We start from the raw sequence: 19,546 nt of genomic DNA, 5'->3' as shown, positions 1-19,546 counted from the left end.
AAACGTCAGTTCAGATTTGCCCCCGTCAATCCGGTGTTTGTACATAACATATAATTTTTCCCTTCCTCATTTAGATTTACTTCTGTGTGCACCCATATACATTAAAACACCGAATAAATTAAGAAACTCGATAAAAACAAACTGTTTTCGTAAAAAATATCATCAAGCGCAGCAACCTCCCTTTCTGACTGTATGGATGCCAGGATGCCACTGACAAAATAGCGGCGCGTGCGAAGTCAAGCGTTGTTGCCAGCTCGTTATATCTGCGTGATGTGTTGAGCAAATCATACTAGTGCAACTGCTATTTTGAATGCTGGGCTTTGTTACCCGACGAGCCTTATATGCCTCACCTACCTTATATTTCTGCTTGACTTATTTAATAACTGTGTGATTTGATGGATTTCGATTAGCATGACGGCAGTTCGCCGGTAACATTTTTCAGGCCACCTTAGGCTATATTTAGTATAAGTACTTAACTCATCGATGACCGAAAATACTTTAAGTACCGGTTAATTGGAGACATACACTTCGTGTATGAGATCCATGGGTTGGAGGCCTTAGGAAGCGCGAGGGTGCGCACCTGGCGTTGGGGCGTGGGGAGATAGCGGGGGCTCATTCCACTTCCTCTAAATCGTGCGCACGCTGTACCTATGTCGTGATTAGAATTGAATAGCTGTAAACATGTACAAAATTTCCCAGATTCCGACGGGCTAATTCTCTTTGACAATGGACGAACTGGCACATTCGTAGCCTTAAGGCTGTACAGCGGCCAGCCAGAGATGGTGCTCGATGCTGGCTCCGGGCCGATCACAGTCATGGGAGACCGACCTTTGCAACTTAACACATGGCATACAGTTCGTCTGAGCAGAATGGACACTAAAGGTAAATTTTTACTCCATCGTAGACCACAACGCAAGTTTTGGTTAGCAAAACAAAATTGGCATCGAATCGAAAATTGATGTAAAAACTTACTTCTATTTCAGTATCAATGAACGTAGACGACGCTGGACCATTTACCGCCGTGATCCCGACACAGCTCGCTGTAATGGATCTCAATAACCCACTGTACATCGGAGGAGTACCGAACAACATACAGCTGCCAGCTGCACTGGCAAATACTCCAGGGTAAGCAAACAAATAAATATGTGATTTGACAATCCAGTTGCCGTGAAAAATATGGCGCCATACAGCCCAGCTTCAGCTGTCTAACTCGGAATATGATTTTTTTTTTCTTAGACTACGATTCTTTCTTTTTCATATAATGTAGGTTAGTTCATCATAACCATCATAAAATGTCAATTAAATACGTCACATTCGTTCTAACGTAACATTAGCAAATCTTCCGTGATATTTCATATAAATTATGAGTTAAGTATATGACTTAACTATTTAACTATACTACCCAATCCGGCACGAGCGTCACTACAACGTGAAGACAAATTTGTGTACAGCCAAAAACCCCTTCAAGCCCTATTGCTTGAAGTTCTTTCCTTGAAATTATATTTCAAATTATAAAAAATAATCATTAAATTTTCAACGATTTTGTGATGATTGTATTATTCTAGGTTCACCGGCTGTGTGGGAATGCTCATTTTGGGTAAACAAGAGCAGGACATAATGGCGAACAGCTACAAGTACGAGGTCACGGAGTGCGATTCATGCTCGCCTAACCTTTGCTTGCATGGAGGCGTGTGCCAGGTAACAATATCTAGTGATCCGTTGACAGTCATAGATAAATAACTGTGTACGTAGGTATACGTTGTCAGTTACAATAGTTTGATTTCATATTGGTTTTTATTAGCGGTCTAAAATTATAACTGGTGGTAAAAATACTTGTCACATGACAACCATTGGGACAGATCAAGGTTGTAGTAAACAGATGAGAAATGTATCTTTTCTTTTTCGAAATAATGCTGCTGCCTCATGGAGGTTAAAAAGGAGCCCAAGAGTCTAATAAGTAGGTACAATGTATCAATGCCAATGACCTCGCGCTGTTACTTATTGTTCATGTTACTCGTGAGATACTCAGTAGTCACTACTCAAATTCTTAGTTTTTACGTATTTGTAAACCACTACAATTTATTTGGCTATTACTCCATTTGTAAACTAGTAACGTCACCACATCAGTTATTAGGTCATAGCCAAGAAGCTATAAGTATTTCTATTCTTGTGAAGTTTATGCGTCGAAATGTAGGGGAGATGCGGATAAGACGGGGACACGAGGTAAGACGGGGCCACCCACACATAGACGAAACTATACGTCACACTAACGCATCGTAGTGGTAATGGCCGACGGGACGCCCCTCCCGCGCGGCCATCAGTCCGATGTCGGCAGCGAGTGAGAGTGCGTGCGTTTGTTCAGTGCAGGTCAAAACGTGTTTACCGATTTCATCGCTCTATTATTTGGGAGCTCAATAACTTGTTATAAATCCGTAAGTAATAGAGCCTGATTAACGTGGATTTTTTAACGCATTTGAGATTGTATTAATTATCGTGTGGCGTAACTCAAAATGCTTGAAGTTTGGTGTGTTTTTTTTTACTAATATTTTTGGTAAACAATGGTGGCGAAGGCAAGACGGGGCAAATTATGCAAGGCATGATGGGGCTTAATAATTCCTACCTAAAATCGTCGGAAAACTGCGTTGGGTGTCAGCAGTGTGGACGATGGGCCCACACAGCTTGTGCTGGAGTCGACGACGAAGATTTGGAAGATGTCTTGATATGTATTTCTGTCAAGAGAATTAAGTCCCCATCTTACCCTTTGTCCCTATATTGTCCCTTTTTTTAGTATCCCGTCTTGTCCCACATGTGGGGTAAGATGGTGTATTTGCCATTTTTGTTAATTGATTTTTTTTTAATTTTGTATGATTAGTTAGCAAGTCCAAAGCTGTGCCAAATAAAACTATAATAAGTAATGAATGTTTGATTAATAAATAACTCAGATATTATTTTTAAATACCCTGATTTTTTACTTCTTTACCTTAGCGTCCCCGTCTTATCCGCATCTCCCCTACGTTTGAGGAGCGCAAGCAATGACGTCAAGTTATGATCGAATCTATTTCTTCAGAGTATTTCTCTTAGTGTGTGTTCGTCCCGATTTTCAGGAAAGTAATGAATAATTTCAAGAGAATCTAGCAACTCCTAAAATGTTAAACAGGCCGGGGCGGCGGCTGACGTCCGAGAACGCTTCAAGGCGAATAAATATATATGTCTCGGCGCACGAGTTTGTAGCTTTTGAATCTTCAGTCCGTTTTGAATGTATTAAACGCACTATATTTGTTGTTCAGGAGGCTCGCAACGAGCGCGGCTACGTGTGCCTGTGCCCGGCCGGGTACGCGGGCCAGAACTGCGACCACACCGGAGAAGGCTGCCGTCCGCACATCTGCGGCCCCGGCAAGTGCACCGAGGTTGGCGGCACATACAAGTGCTCCTGTCCGATCACACACGCTGGCCATAAGTAATCATCTAGTATTTCTTATATACAATCGATTGGTTTGTAATGTTCTATATGTAATTGTAAAATTTACCTGCTACATACAACTTCATTTCGTTAATGAACCCGTACCTTATTATCTGTACGTAAAGGTGTCAATGGTTTTCAGCTGCGAACGCCAACAGTCCATCGAATACCCCGCGTTCACCGGCAGCGCATACCTAGCGATTCCAGCGCCGCCGTCCAGCCGCTCGCTGTACATGTCCCTAAAGATCAAGGCCATGAGCCCGGTCACCGACGGCATTATCATGTACTGCGCTGAGTCCGAGCAAGGGCATGGAGGCTTCACGTCACTCGCCGTTAAAGACCAACGTCTGGAATTCCGCTACCAAACGGGAGACTGTACGTATTACAAGTGCATAAACAATACCTGCATTGTAAAAAAAAACCACCACTCAAGCTCGTAAAGGCTCTCTTTAACCTTCCAAAACTGATGAAAAAGTAGCATTTTATCCACGAGAGGGGCAAAGTAATTTTATGCAAATTTTGAGCTATTTCCTCATGTGGAAAGAAAGCGACTGCCATCTGACCTTCCAACCCAGAGGGTAAACTAGGCATTATTGGGATTAGTCCGGTTTCCCCACGACGTTTTTCTTCACCGAAAAGCGACTGGTAAATATCAAATGGTATTTCGTATACAGGGTTCGATTTCGTGGTTGGTCCCATAGTAAAAGTTGCTCAGTTTAATCCCAAAATCTCCCTGGCAACGGGAATGCACATATTTTTTGGCCACCCTGTATAAATTTCGAAACTCATGGGTACGAGCCGGGGTTTGAACCCGCTATTTCCGGATTGCAAGTCGCACGCTCTTATCGCTAGGCCACCAGCTAGAATTATTTTCTATTGTTGCAACAATAAGTAAGATGCCATAATGCAATCTTAGTTAATTTCATTTTTGTATATTGTATTTCTTTGTCTCCTGGTAATTTCTTTTATTTTGTAGTTTCACAGTGCCTTGGTTTTACTGTAATGCTGTGTTACTTATTTGATTAATTAATAAATAAATATGCAGTGCTGTTTAATAGATATTATTTGATCTTACCGCCGCAGCTTCCGCCCTCGTCAGCAAAGCGTCAATATTAGGCAGCAAAGGCCGTCAGTTCTCTCTGCTGCGCCTCTAATCTAGTCCTTAACGCAGGATCTTCATCTTGATAAGTTGTCCCGGTATCTCTTATAAGAGGCATAGGGCTCTCAGAAGGTATTTCTAAGTCCTGTGCGTCCTTCTTAAGCCCCTATCATGTTACGAGTATATATAAAAATATACAAAAATGTATAAAAAATTTACAGCAGCATCTTCGGCCCCTGTCAGCAAAGCATCTATATTAGGCTGCAAGGCGGTCAGCTCTCGCTGGGGTTCCTCTCGTGCTAGAATTTACTTTTAAGTGATGATTTTGAACAAATATTTAATATCATTCATTTGGTTTTATTTTGTAATGTTTTACAGATAGTATTTCCCTTGCGTTGGTGTGGTGAAAATTTTCACTCTATAGCAATGTTTGTTTACCCTCGTGAACGTCAATATTAGCACGAGGGGTTTAACAACAACTTGCCCCCCTTGTAAAAGAAACTATTGATTAAACGAATTGGGAATTATGATTCCCAACATAACAGTTTTTGAAATTACATTAAAATTGTACCTTATAGACCGCGACGTGTAAGTGACTGGTACACTTTTTGTAGCATATCAACCCGCTATTCTGGCCAGCCAGCGGCTGCTCCGTCCCAACGAGTGGACCGACGTGACCCTCACGCGCTCCGGTCCCACAGTGCGCTTGACCATCAACAGCGAAACAGTCTCCAATATCATTCCTCAACCCAACCAACTTGGGGTAAGCTTGCTCATTCTGGAACATTCTAGAAATCAAACGTCCTTTCCGAAAGGCGAAATAAATAAGGTCCATGTAAGCCAAGTTGGCACCGACTTGCACAGAACAAAGTGAGGTAATGTCATTATAAACGGCATATTTTCATAGAAATTTGACATTAATGATGTCATTTCCACACTTTCTCATAGCAAATGTCATGCAGAGTAAGCTTGGTCCGTCTCGAGCAGTTTTGCTAGATGGGGTTTTGTACTTATCGAAGTAAGTTTTTTAATGTTTAATGTACATAGTAATAGTATGCGTGTTGTTGGATAAGACTTGTAAATAGGTTAAGTCTCTGTATCTTGTTGAATCATTAATTCATTAACAAGCCACCAAAATATAGATCATTTTTTACATGCTTGTTACAAGATTATGGAGAACTTGTAAATACTGTATTTATACCAACCCTATGTAACCCGTATTCCGCAAATAAAATTAAATAATTAATATAGATCAACTATTTTGTGATTGTTATATTGCATAGGGAACTGAACGTTCCTGACAACGTACTGTTTTGTACTATTTTTCGTATGATATTACAATATCTACATTATTTAAAAACTGATACCTAAACTTCAAATATCCCACTTTTATGACAACTTGATACTTTGACATCGCCGTGAAAGTCAGCTACTCGGTACCGATAGCTATCTTCATGTTTAAAAGATTTATCCTTAGGTATATAAAACATTATAACTATATTTACAGGAGCTTCATTTGAAAACACCCATGTACGTGGGTGGCGTGGACGACTCAAACATTGTACTGAACAGGAATGTTGAAGTGACGGGTGGATTCAGCGGATGCATCAAGGACGTATGTCGCTTTCCAATTTGTTACGTTTACGTAACTTTCTCTAATACACTGTGTATCTTGCACATCTTACTTACTTAAAACTCTTAAGAGGATAGACCACGGTCGCTGCTCCATACAAACGTAGTCCTCATTTTCGTCTCTGGATATAAACATTTTTTTATATATTTTGATACAATTTGTTGTACCTACCTATATCAACCACAGATATGTCCGATTTTTATCGAATCTTTAATTAGTTCGGAGCATTTAAAAATTTGTATGAAATCTGTTTTTACCCGACTGCCAAAGGAGGAGGGTAATGTTTTTCGAGTGTATGTATGTATGTATGTTTGTTTCTTTGTGGCCTCCTGTAGCCTAAACAGCTTGATGGATTTTGATGTATGAGGTATCGTTAGATTCGTCTTGATCACGGGAGTGCCATAGGATACATTTTATCCCGAAAGTCCTACGGGATACAGATATAAGATTTTCTTTACATTCACTTTGAAATAATTTGATATATGAGGTATTCATCTTGATCACGGGAGTATCATAGGATACATTTTACCCCGAAATTCCTACAGGAACATGTTAATTCTTCGTAAACGCAAGCCACCCACGCGTCAGCAAGCAATGAGCAAATTACTTGTCCTGCAACTCCCGCGCACCTCTCGCGTAGCGGTCTGGTAGCGGGCAAAGAAGGGCGTGTCCTTGTGGCGCGCGGTGCGGTACGGAGGGGGATATTCTCGAGTCTACAACCCGAACGCGGGCACACGCACACGCATGACATGAGGGCACACGTCGTTGACGGTCGACTTTTCTATGTGATTTTTTTTCGATACTTCCTCGTCCGAAGCGAAAATTATAAACTAATAACTTGTTCTTTTTTTCAACTAAAAAGTAATAAATAAAAAATTAATTATTATAAAAAAAAACAAAAAACAATAAAGTTGTTCATACATGCATCTTTAAGAGAATAGGCCACGGTCGGTTCTCCATACAAACGTAGTCCCGATTTTCCTCTCTGGATATTGACATGGAAAATGTTTTTACATATTTTAATGTTTATTAGCGATAGCTATGCTATGTTTGACATGAATTATAAAAAAAAAAAAAAAAAAAACCCGACTGCGCACTAAAAAGAGGAAAACAAGCCCCACAAGAAATATTGTTTAATCAAATGCTAAAACCAAGCTATGGAATACCGTTTAAACAATAAAAAAATTGCACTATGAAATGTGTATGTAATCGATAGCTAAATAAATAAAAACATTCTAAATACTAACTAAATAATTATAATTTATAAATGTTGATGGTAAGTATTGCAGGCGGGGACCAACACAGGGTTACTTATAGTAAACCTAAAGTAGTGTTTTCCTAAAATTCCAACTGTCTAGCTATCACGGTTTATGAGATACAGCCTGGTGACAGACAGACAGACAGACGGATAGAGGAGTTTAGTAATAGGGTCCCGTTTTTACCCTTTGGGTATGGAACCCTAAAAAGAATACACGGAAACTGGACTATATTTTCAAGGCCAGACTACAAGTATATTTATAGAGTAATTGAGACAAAAGGTAAAAACCCGCGCGACGGCCATATCTTCCGTCGTAAACTTTCCCGCGCTATATCTATATCTTTTGTTTCCTTCTAATTTCGTGAGTTTACGCCCCTCTTAACATCATCACTGTACATCACTTTTGCATCACTATTTTCTACAAAAAAAAAAAACGTTTTCTCTAAACTCTGAATGTACTCTCCTTAAAAATTAACTTATTTTATGAAATAGATCTAGGGAATTAAATTTTAATAAAATCATAAAATCCGCAACTAAGCCAAACTTTTAAACATCGAACATTTATTCAACAAATATTAATATTAATATTCACATTTACATGTAAAATTTTTACAAGCAATAAAAATAACCAAAAATTACAAAATATAATTACAAATATGGAATCAATGAAATATTAGATACTTTGTTAGATATGTATTCAGTCTCTAAATGTCGAATTACACAAAAAAAATTATAATAAAAAAATATACAATCAACAGACAAATACTTAAAAGTCTCTACGTATCAGAGACAAAATATATATAATAATAAAAAAAACGATCATCAAATTATACCTACTTATAGATATAAAGGGTCTCCAGGACTTGAATTGTTATACCTATAAGAAATTAAAAGACAAGAAATTAAATAAGACAAACGGCACTCCGGCATCGCTTCATGGTAGGCACTCCAAAAATACGCACGAAGCGTTTTGCTTCCACATTTCTTATGCGAACTGTCAAGGAGTGGAACGCCCTGCCCGAGTCTGTGTTTCCTCATGAGTACAATCTGGGGCTCTTCAATGCAAGAGTTAATAGGTATCTCATAGGTAAGCGTGCTCCACCGTAGACCGCATCATCACTTACCATCAGGTGGCATCGTGGTCAAACGCCTGCCTGTACATCATAAAAAAACTAACTGTACATCTCGTAATATTTGAGTACGTACTCAAAATATACACGGTAATGTCTTATTTCAGGTGCTGGTGCAAGATAACGCGGTGAACATCGTGAACGCGTCGATAATCTCCGCCAACGTTCAGGAGTGCAGTAGCTACGACCGAGGAGACATCCCCGACGAGCCTGAAAACTCTGAGGTAACACACCGATACTTACCTTTTATACATTCATTACTTAAAAAAAACGGTTTTACCATCTACCCTGCGTTCCCTCTACGCGGGGTAGAATGAAATAAAACCACCCAAAAAGTCTGAGAGATAAAAAACCATAACTAACTAATATATTTAACTATTATCAACGGTTAGACATTCGTAACATTATCAATTTATCACATAAATATTTCCAGGACTTGGGCATTTGCTCGCGCTGCATGAACGGCGGCCGCTGCTCCCCTGGCGCGACCTCGTGCCAATGTCCGCCCGGCTACTCGGGAATATACTGCGAGACTCGCGCCGCGCGATCGCCCTGCATCCCTAACCCGTGCATACACGGCGCCTGCCGGCCCGCCACCCACCGGCAAGACAGGTTCAACTACACTTGCGATTGCCCGCTGGGATTCGGTGGCCAGAACTGTCATATTAGTAAGTAACAGCTAACATAATAGGTACATATCTAATAGTAATTAAATAAATCAGAGTAGATTATCTTACCTAATGTTCACGTTCAGATACTCTGGCGTCGTTATGTCTTTATTTTCTCTGAATGCGCTTGTCGTAGTAGAAAATTAAAACAAAGTTAATTTTTCACCTGGGAAGTTAAACCTACCCTACACGCATAAAATGTATGTACTAATTCATAGAATATCGAAAATAAGCAGTTTAATATAATTAATTAGCAGCTTATAGCTATCTTCTGTTTGAAATTATTTTATAAAATGTACCTACACTTATTGGAATTTAAAGTTGCAAAGTTGGAGCAAAATGATAATAGCGATGTAAACAGATTCTAAAGCTATACCAGATACTTAGTGTTTTGCATGCGCGCATTCATCGCGTAACAGTATATAGTTAGAGGTCCTATACACACGTTGTATTCTTCTTAAGTATGTCACGTGTGCGTACAGTGTTTCATGTGTGATTTAAAATCCGCAGAACTACAACTTCACCACAGCGTTGGATTCGATGGCAATGGATACATCGAACTGGCGGCGGATAACCTTCGCTACGACAGGTATCCCGTGGAGTTCGGAGTCGCTGTCGTCACCACCAGCTCGGACGGCGTGCTGCTCTATCAGAGGGAGACCAACGCCGGCGAACGAGGAGACTATGTTCTTTTGCGATGTAAGCCATCCATCCATCCATCCATTCTTAAAGGCTTATTATTATTCGGGCATCTAAAATATTAAACAGGAACTTTCATTTGGGCATATAATAATATATATAATTTGGCTGTGTATTAACATTTTTGCGCCAATAAATTTTACTTAGCCTCAAAAGCATCATAAATTATTAAAGAACTGGCAGCAAACTCAAGCCACCCGAAAAAAATATAGGGAACTTGAAGTCATAGGCTGGCGTCTAAAATAATAAGTTTACAACTAATATTGTAAAGCGTATGATTTATTTATTTTGTTGTAATCTAGTTGTTTACACCCAAGTAATCAAAAATCATATTGAGCATATCGTTTCAGGTAGTAATTTAATACGAAAACAAATAAATTTAATGCATCTTGTCCACTTTTTGTAATAAAACTTCGTTTGTTTATGATAACGGGTAACAATGTAATATAATGTTTACGACATTTATAATACATAAGTAAAATACCTGAAATTACTTAATGTTAAGATACCTACATAAGCTCTAAATACCCCATATTTAAATAATTTAAAAATAATTATGCATACCTATTACTTTAAGTTAATTAATTTCGTAATCCACAAAACACCTCAAATTTATTTGACAATGGTCAGTATAGCTACTCGTATAGTCGAAATTCCTAATCATGAAACACCTAATGGCCATTATACCATTACGTCTTTAAATTTTTAATTACTAATTGCAATAGTTATCACGGTGTCCATTTTAAAGAACTTCAATTTTGAATTAATAGCCGTTTTCTTTTTAAGATGTGCTTCATAAATGGTCTCCGATATAATAATTTAGTTGTCAAATAAATCCTTGACAAAAGCTGTAACGGCATTAAAATACAACTCATATTGATATATTTTAAGGCTCCGTTTTTGTTGCCAATCTATCTCTCTATCTTACGACCGGCATTTATTTGAGTGACGAACACAGATATTTGTTCCTGAGTCATGGCCGTACTATGTATATAAGTATGTATTCATCTATATAAGTGTATATCGTGGCCTAATACCCATAGTACATTCAAGTGTAAAAATATGGATGCACAAATCATCTCAAAAATATGTCCCATAGCTCTTATGTCAGCGAATTAACAACTATGGGACATATTTTTGAGTGAGTAAGTTTTTGAACAAGCTTTGCTTAGTATGAGGCTAGGTCGATCTGTGTAAGATTGTCCCCAAATATTTATTTATTTAAATTATTTATAAAAAAACTTAATTTAAGTACCCATTTCTATTTTGTAAAACTACCTAAATTCGATTAGATAGTTGAACGGTTAAATACGTGCTAATCTTAAATACCTACGTTCAATTATCTTATTAACATAGTCATATGGTTCTTTTACATGTATGCTGCTGCGTGCACTTTAAATAACGAATAATAGTACCTACATATCATTATTTATTAAATTGGTGTAGAAGCAAATAGTTACAAGTGAATGTATATCCTTGCAGTGGAGAACGCGCGTGCGGTATTGGAATTGGACCTTGGGGATGGACCCATCACTATGAGAGAAGACTTGGTGGATGTGAGCGATGGCGAACGCCATGTGGTACGTGTCCGAAATATTGTATCATTAAGTTCATTATATATAAAAAATATTATATAGGTACAGTCGCCATCAGATATATCGGAGCGCCCGAGGTGCTCACAAATATCTGAACACGCCTCTATTGTCAAGGCGATAGAGTGCGTGTTCAGATATTTTGAGCACCTCGGGCGCTCTGATATATCTGATGGCGACTGTACCTAGGTAATATGTTAAACATTCATTTCGAGACGCATAAGTATTACGTAATATATTTTCCTCCATAGATCGCAGTTAGAATATATCAAAATAAACAAATAGAACTGAACGTCGAAGAAAGAAAACAAACTCAAATATATCCGGGGTTGACGGGCGTCATGAGTGCCGACTCCAACATATATATTGGTGAGTTAAATGCTAACCCCCATATTCTTAACATTTGCTCTCTATCTAACAAAAATAAAATGTTTAAATGACTTGTAACAAAACGATTATCGATATACTTAGACGTTTAAGAATAACGTCTACGAACGTCTATCGAAACAATGCCTAGGTGTAGGTATATACTGATGTGCTGTCGGAAAGTTTCCAAAATTGCGAAAATCCTCTGTACAGGCTAAACAAATCGTATGGTGCCTGCAATACGGCCACTTCGGCACCAAAATTTGTAAGCGAAACTTAACTATCATTTTTAATTAAGATTTATATTTTGAGAGTTGGCCGTATTGCAGGCAGCATACGAAATGTTTCTTAATTAAAGTCAGACATAATTAAACAGGCCAACGTTAATTTTATCTACTCACATAATTATCATACCCTCTATGATGCGTTCACAAATCGCAAATTACCTACGGCCTAAAATTATCTGTAAAAGTATCATTATTGTGCAATAATAACGTAAAAATTCGAATGAAATGTTTCGAAGTCTAGTCAAAGGTCCCACTTTGTCGCTTACCATAGGTCGAGATTTGCTTGTATCTTTTATACGATTAACCTGTCAAAGCATCCTTATGGCACGCAACAAAGTGGGACTTTTTCCTTGGAAACAACACAAATGTCAATGGCGAATAGCCGAAATGGTGGTAGTAACATACGGTTCCTGTTCTTATTATAGAGAGTTTTATATGTGTGTAGATAAAGCACTCGTCTGATCTTGTTATTAACTCTCTTCACTCGTCATAAACCAACACTCGTGATTTCATGCCTTTCATTATGCAGTAGCCACATAATTATTATGATATTTGTTGCATTCGCCGAGTTTTTAAATCTGGCCTATATTATAGGCGGTATACCCGACTCGCTCAACAAGTGGCATTACCCCGGTATGACGGGTTGCTTCGAGTCTATCGAGCTCACCAAGAACTACCAGCAAAGATACACCGTCAACCTCGATACAGCCGCCGTCACCGGCCGGAACACCCAAAGATGCAAGGAGTAAGTACATCCATTTTATAACTAATTAATTTTTTGGTTAAGAACGAAGCGTGTCTTATTAATAATACCAGGCAAAATGCATAAAAATATTTCATAAAACATCTCGTCAATAAATGATATAAAATAGTCAGTTTATGAACGAGTCACTATTTAATTTATTTGGATCTTTTGAAACAAATTGAGAATGTTTTTAGGTGATCTCATTCTTTTTTCGCTTCAACCCTATAGTGTGAGATATCGTTGGATAGGTCTTTAAATAATCGCTACGAAAGAAAAAAAAATACCTTTGATTAACAAATAATTTTAAAATTACTGTAAAATGGGGTGAGTAGGGTTCGTGGGGAGAGTTGGGTTATGAATGGGGAGAGAAGGTATAAAAGGGGGGTGAGATGGGTTTTTAGGGCTACTGCTAGAAAAATAATGTATTCCTTTTTAAAATGGAGCTATAGTAATACTCATAAAAAAAACGATCCAACAATCTTCCAAAATCACCTTTGTATGAAAACCCATCTCACCCCAATTACGAGGGACTACGGGGTGAGGTGGTTTTTCCTGTTTATCGTCAAAGTTATGAAATGGAACTACCCAAAATAAAGTACAAACGTCCGGAACACTTATTATATACACCATTCAATTTGCATATGTAAAAATAAAATGTTATCGAGGTTTGAATGTCAGTTTTGCTCCTACTCACCCCATTTTACGGTACCGCAGTTTCCTAAAATGTGTTTTTTTTTTATATATATTGCAATTTAACGTTTTTCGCTATAGATTATTATGACCAGACATGTCTCCGATTGAACGTAAGTTCTAAGGAAAAAATCAGGGCCATACGTCTATTATTTGCCTTGTCTTTTTGGTTTCCTCGTATTCGATATGAAAAGTAGATTGTTTAACTCGTGTGATAGGCACCAATCATCATTTCATCCCTTCGTTAATAATCTTCTATACTAATAGCTCCCGTTTAGCCTATTGTGACGGAAGGGTAACTATGGAACCCAACACTGAGCATGGCCCGACATGCTCTTGGCCCGTTTTTATTTATTTATTTATACATAACGAGCAATACCAACCAATTTTCCTAAATCGATTAGGGTATTCCGCATAAATACAATTGGTTCTTCATATTTCGGCTCTTTCATACCATGTCTCTATTACCATAGATAGATATAACTCCGTAATAGATAGATACAGTCTAAGGAAAAAACGTGCCTCGAAAATCAAGAAAATTTGATTCTCATTCAGAGGGCTCTACTAGTTTTGGCCTACAGTCGTATAGATGGCGTTGACGGTTTCGTTTGTTATTTGACAATTTTAACGCATATCAGTGAAAGAACATGGGTCAAAATCATAAAAATAATTAATGCAAATAAAAAAATATATTTATCTATATTTAAATACATTCTGTCGTATTTTTATAAATCTTCATTTTTAGTTTTAAAGTGTGTCGACAGATGGCAGTGAATTTACTGGGGTTACAAAATTTACTATGACAGTACCGCTCTAGTATAAGTTACTCTTATGCTATTACAAATGTTATTTATTTTATTTTATTAAGAAACAAAAACCAAACGGTCATTTACAAAGTGCGTTGTAATTATACATTGCATTTTAAAGTTAGACCTACAGTTTCCTTCATTAAATATAAAGGTGGTTCATTTTATAAATTTTATGAACTATATTTTTTTAATTAGTTTTGCTACAGAACATCTGAGTTTAGTATTTATAATTATTAAACTATTATCAACAAATTCTAAACTTATTTACCTGCAAAGTTAAGTACTACACTTACCTAGGTATATTATGTATAAAATTTTTGATAATATTACAACTTTTTATTCAAAAAGAAGGTGCTACTTATTTTTACTAATGTGGATTTAAGGGTCTCCGGTAAGCTCGGTTCTCAATACAAACGTAGTTCCGCTCTCATTTTAAAACGACTAGCTAGATTGCTCTGAAACTTTGTACTTATAATATGATCTATGTCTGTAATAATTAGTTTATGTAGCTCCGGATACCATAGTTAAAAAACTACAGCGAATTTAAGTTTTTCATACAAATTTGTTTTTGCTCTATTTCGTTTGTTGTATAAACTGGAGCTACATAAACTAATTTGAGACCTAGATATACCCCATGTCATTGTATGTGTAAAGTTTTATTACAATCCAACACGTAGTTTTGAAATGAGAGCGGAACTGCGTTTTCATGGCAAGGTGCAATTCGGCCGAGCTTGCCTGGGACTTAAAAAATCCTCTTTGTACTAATACATTTTTTCCATTCTAATATTTTTCACGCGGCTTGGATAAACAGCTCGATCTTCCCAGATGTGTATCCTTACTTCGAAGAGATTGATGTATTTGAATCTCCTCCTCGATTCTATTTTAATGCGAAATTAGCACTTAGTCCAAACCTTTTCCTTCAATTGATTATCATCCCATCCGTCCTGTACCACTTATAAACTGAGCATGTCTAGGTACTCATGCTACGACTGAAGCAGGTAGGTTTATTCGTTGTTGTTAACAAAGAGTTATTGACAGTAACAGTTGTAAAGTCTTGCGAGTATAATAATCCGTGCACGTCACGTGCGTACATATGTGCCAAGCGCTAAATGTGGGACTATCTCCATTCATTACTATAGGTACAAAATCTTTAATACGATTTATGGGTGGCCTTAATTGAACTTAAACATTGAAAGTTCACTACCATAATGTGCTGTCCCCCGAGTAGTTCACGCAATCTCACTTGCGTGTTCCAACGTCTACCATCCCGTGGCCTGACATGGAAAATGTTATCGCGGGGCCTGTCAATATGGGGATCAGTTTGCACACGTTCACTATCACTAACTCTTTTGTTATACTTTTCATAATAAGTAGCGTATATCACAATAGATATAATTCTCTAAATCGGCTGTATTGAATAGTAAAAGCAGCTAAACTAGCAATTCTCTGTACACTAAAGTAATGCAACGTACTACTCCTGCTGGTGATTGTAAGTACATTAATTTGACGTTTTTATAACCCCGTACGTAACCAAATGCGATCGACTTTTTCGGTCTTGTACGAAACCAGTTGCGATCAAAAAATATTTTGTTCTTATACGTAACCAGTTACGATCGAACACTTTTTGTTTTTATACGAAACTAGGGTCAGTGATACTTACTGTACTGTCAGGTCTCTACAGAAAACCAGCGCCACGGTTTGCCGCTGCATTACGCTATTCCTTTTTAGCGTCCAAATGTTTTTTTGTCTGCATGCCTTTCTTTTTTATGTACTATGTTGTGGCGTCAAATAAATGTATTTTCTTTCTTTCTTTCTTACTTACTGAATTTAAAATGCTTTATCAAGTAGTTGAACGTTGTTTGACTTTTATTCTTTGTAATTGTGACCTACATTGCATTGATGGAGTACCTACACACTAACAACTTTTTTTTATTTACAGCAGGCGCATTTAGGAGGCAAGGGTGAGCGGCGTTGATACTATTCGCCACGAAATTTCACGAATTTTACGGACATTGATAGATATAATGATATAGACTTGTTACATCTTAATAATATAATAACTATCATGGACTATGCCGCATTTTTCAAATTTTCGTTACAATAATGATAAATTTTTGAACTTAGTTTTAATTTTACCAATGATTAGATTGTATTCATGATTCTACATCTCCCTCTTTATATTCAGATATTTTGCCTACGAGGTATTGAGACATATTTGTAATATTAAAAGGCATTTGTACAATATCAATTACAACTGATGTTAATTAAAATACAATTAAAAATATATTAGTATGTCGAAACCCTTGCGTAATTTCTATTACACATCTAACTTAAGTAACAAATGTCAATAATGTGAGTTAACGTAAATAAAAAAATAAGGCATCAAAACTACTTAGTATATGTTATATACCTACTCGCAGAAGCAAACAATTGTCAACGTTTTACCTAATGTCAATCCTTTTATCCGTGGAATAAGCTAGCCCTGCTAAACACAATGCTTTATAAGCGATGCAAACATTGTAAAAACGATAGACGATGCTTCTCCTAAGTAATTTTGTAAATTTTAATCGATATCAACAGAAATTCTGAACTTTAATACAGTACTACGAGAGGCTATCGGTATTCTTAGTTTTTGTAGGAAACACGAACGAAGAAAATAATCGATCGAATTGAGATGGAATGTGAGTGTGAGAGGTACCTATTTATAGACAACCGATAGCTATTAAAACTGGTAGTATTGTACATAGTTAAACTTGTATAGAAGTAATTATATTGAACTTTTCAGGACAATACAGCTAGCTTAGTTATATAGTTTAAAAAAATGTTAATGGTTACTGAAAATGTATGTGAACTATTAATTAAATACTAATTGCTTAATGTTTATGACGGTGGATCCTGTCATATTATGGGTGCTCGTAGAAGCACGACGATTTTGGTGCCATAAGATTTTAATAAATCATTATATATTGATATGTAGATAGGAAAATATTCAATATTCTCAAATTTTATGTGTTAGTTTCGCTGTCTAATCTAACTATTAACACTTAGGTACTTATAGAAGTTTTAAGTAAATATCAAAAGTGAATCCAGTCATCAGATGGCCTTGGGCGGGCGCGTCGGGGCATTCCTATGTTTCTAATTTACATTATCACACTGAATGACTTTTTGTAGTACAACTTAATATTTTTTTATGTATGTATGAGGTAAAGAAAAGATTGTGCCAAAAGTGATAATTTATTCCTTCATTATTATTTGACACTGCCATTTTATGTTGCATTTTAATTCAATAAGAATAGGTAAAGTACGTGTAACTCATACTTGTCCTTCGCTGTCTAGAACAACGAATATTCTAAGTGTAAGCTGTTTTGTTACTAAGTATTTTCTTGGATTTACTGAAAATATCTTATGTAATAATAATTGTGATGGCATTTAACTTAATTTTACTTCATTAGTGATGGTTGCACTATTAAATAAGCTTAATATTACGATTGGATATCAACAGAATATTAACCTGTTGAAATCTATAAGTTGTTATGTTAAACATAATTAAAAATAAAATTACATACGATAATAAAAGAAATATGAGCACTGAACATACTTAAATAAGCTATAATAATAACATACACATGTTAATGAACCAAATTCTGATGCTGATGGTCTTTTGTTTCTGGATATTAAGATAACGATTGCAACTAACAAATAAATAATACAGTGTATGTTACAGTTTTTTTATTAACATTACCCACTGATTGCACACGATCATCACGATCATGATTCATGATTGATGAAGGGTGTTTACAACACAAACAAATACAACAAGCAAGCTTACAAGTCAAATTTGCTCCTCTTTAGGGTTCCGTAGTCAACATGTCCGTATCTCTGTCCGTCCGCGGCTTTGCTCCGTGATCGTTAGGCTCCGTTACCGACCGTTAGGCACAAGAGTTTAAAAAGCGTCGCGTTTAAACCCGACGTTGGCGTTGGGGTTTATTGTACCTCCTAATTGGTTAATTTATGTGTGTCATTTCTCCACTACCTAAAGGTTGTCTGGAAGAGATCGCTCTTTAACGATAAGGCCGTCTGTTGTTTACCTCCGTCTTCATATATTATTTGTGTTTCCATATACATTTATTCTGAGGTTGTGCAATAAAGAGGATTTGTATTGTATTGTATTGTTATTGTTGGCGCTTTTTTACTGTTTCTAATATTTGTGTTCATATGAACGCTTAAAAATCACTTGTGATTCGTACTCCCTGCCTTGTGGACGTGTGCCTAGTACCAAAAACACGCTTCATTTTTATAGCAGGAGATCTTAGGTCCACCACCTTGCATTTTTGAGACAAAGCAAACCGTTTGGAACAGTTGTTTCTGGGGGTGATCTGATCTGATTTAGCCCGGTTGCCACCAGGCCCTCCCCCCTAGCAGGTGGGCAGGGGGGGGGAGTGCCTCTGGCGCGCTCACTCTAAGCTTTATATCTGCATACATCTAGCAAATATATCAAGTTTGGTGTCTTTTTCGTATAATTCGAGGATGAAGAATTCATTTCTGTGACAAAATTTTCACTCACCCATACAAAAAATACGAGAAATTCAAAATGCATAAATTTTCTTTACACTTTTTTTTTCGAAAATCCTCTACAATATTTAAACTATGGCGATTTGCTCAAAAAAAATAATACCTGTGAATAGCCCAGTTATCCTTCTATATAAAATAGTAAACTTGTCAAACATTTTTCTTTTATAACTGTTAAAAAAAAATGTTTTGTGTCGCGCGGCGTACCCGCGTTGTAAGAGCGGTATGCAGCTTTTAGGATTTTTAAGTATGTTTAGATGATTTCTGATAAGTTGTTATTCTTCTGTTCGTATATTACATTAATAAATTACTTCTGGACGTGATATATATACAAATATATAAATAAAGACGTTGGGAAAACTTTACTATTAACTAGCTTTTGCCCGCGACTTCGTCTGCGTGGAGTTAGTAATTTGGTAACTTATTTTTTATCCAATATGCTTTTTATCGATTTCCCATACAAACTTCCACCTCCCTTTTCACCCCCTTAAAGGATAATTTCTGATATAAAAACTACCTTGTGTCCTTCCCCGGGACTCAA

The 19,546-nt window shown here is 36.9% G+C and overlaps 1 protein-coding gene across 17 annotated transcripts in view; it reads left to right on the top strand.

Annotated features, from left to right (window-relative positions):
* LOC134754140 (basement membrane-specific heparan sulfate proteoglycan core protein) overlaps positions 1-18,152 on the top strand; it is a 319,966-nt gene extending 301,814 nt beyond the window's left edge. For 13 of the 17 annotated variants that reach the window (XM_063690236.1, XM_063690227.1, XM_063690235.1 and 10 more), the window contains 14 exons: positions 700-882; positions 984-1,125; positions 1,566-1,698; positions 3,288-3,457; positions 3,603-3,835; positions 5,174-5,322; positions 6,067-6,174; positions 8,688-8,804; positions 9,014-9,248; positions 9,759-9,947; positions 11,430-11,527; positions 11,791-11,908; positions 12,787-12,937; positions 15,248-15,452. In XM_063690236.1, the coding sequence (XP_063546306.1) occupies positions 700-882; positions 984-1,125; positions 1,566-1,698; positions 3,288-3,457; positions 3,603-3,835; positions 5,174-5,322; positions 6,067-6,174; positions 8,688-8,804; positions 9,014-9,248; positions 9,759-9,947; positions 11,430-11,527; positions 11,791-11,908; positions 12,787-12,937; positions 15,248-15,395 (2,174 nt within the window). In that variant the 3' untranslated portion in view covers positions 15,396-15,452. Of the gene's footprint in view, positions 1-699; positions 883-983; positions 1,126-1,565; positions 1,699-3,287; positions 3,458-3,602; positions 3,836-5,173; positions 5,323-6,066; positions 6,175-8,687; positions 8,805-9,013; positions 9,249-9,758; positions 9,948-11,429; positions 11,528-11,790; positions 11,909-12,786; positions 12,938-15,247; positions 15,453-16,375 lie in introns of those variants that run through there. The other 4 variants (XM_063690238.1, XM_063690237.1, XM_063690229.1 and 1 more) reach the window with 3 other exon arrangements.
* The last annotated feature ends 1,394 nt before the right edge of the window (positions 18,153-19,546 follow it).

Source organism: Cydia strobilella, chromosome Z, assembly GCF_947568885.1.
Source record: "Cydia strobilella chromosome Z, ilCydStro3.1, whole genome shotgun sequence".
Classification (NCBI taxonomy): Eukaryota; Metazoa; Arthropoda; class Insecta; order Lepidoptera; family Tortricidae; genus Cydia; species Cydia strobilella.
Note: the sequence above shows the minus strand (reverse complement) of the source record. Positions and strands in the feature narration are given on the sequence as shown.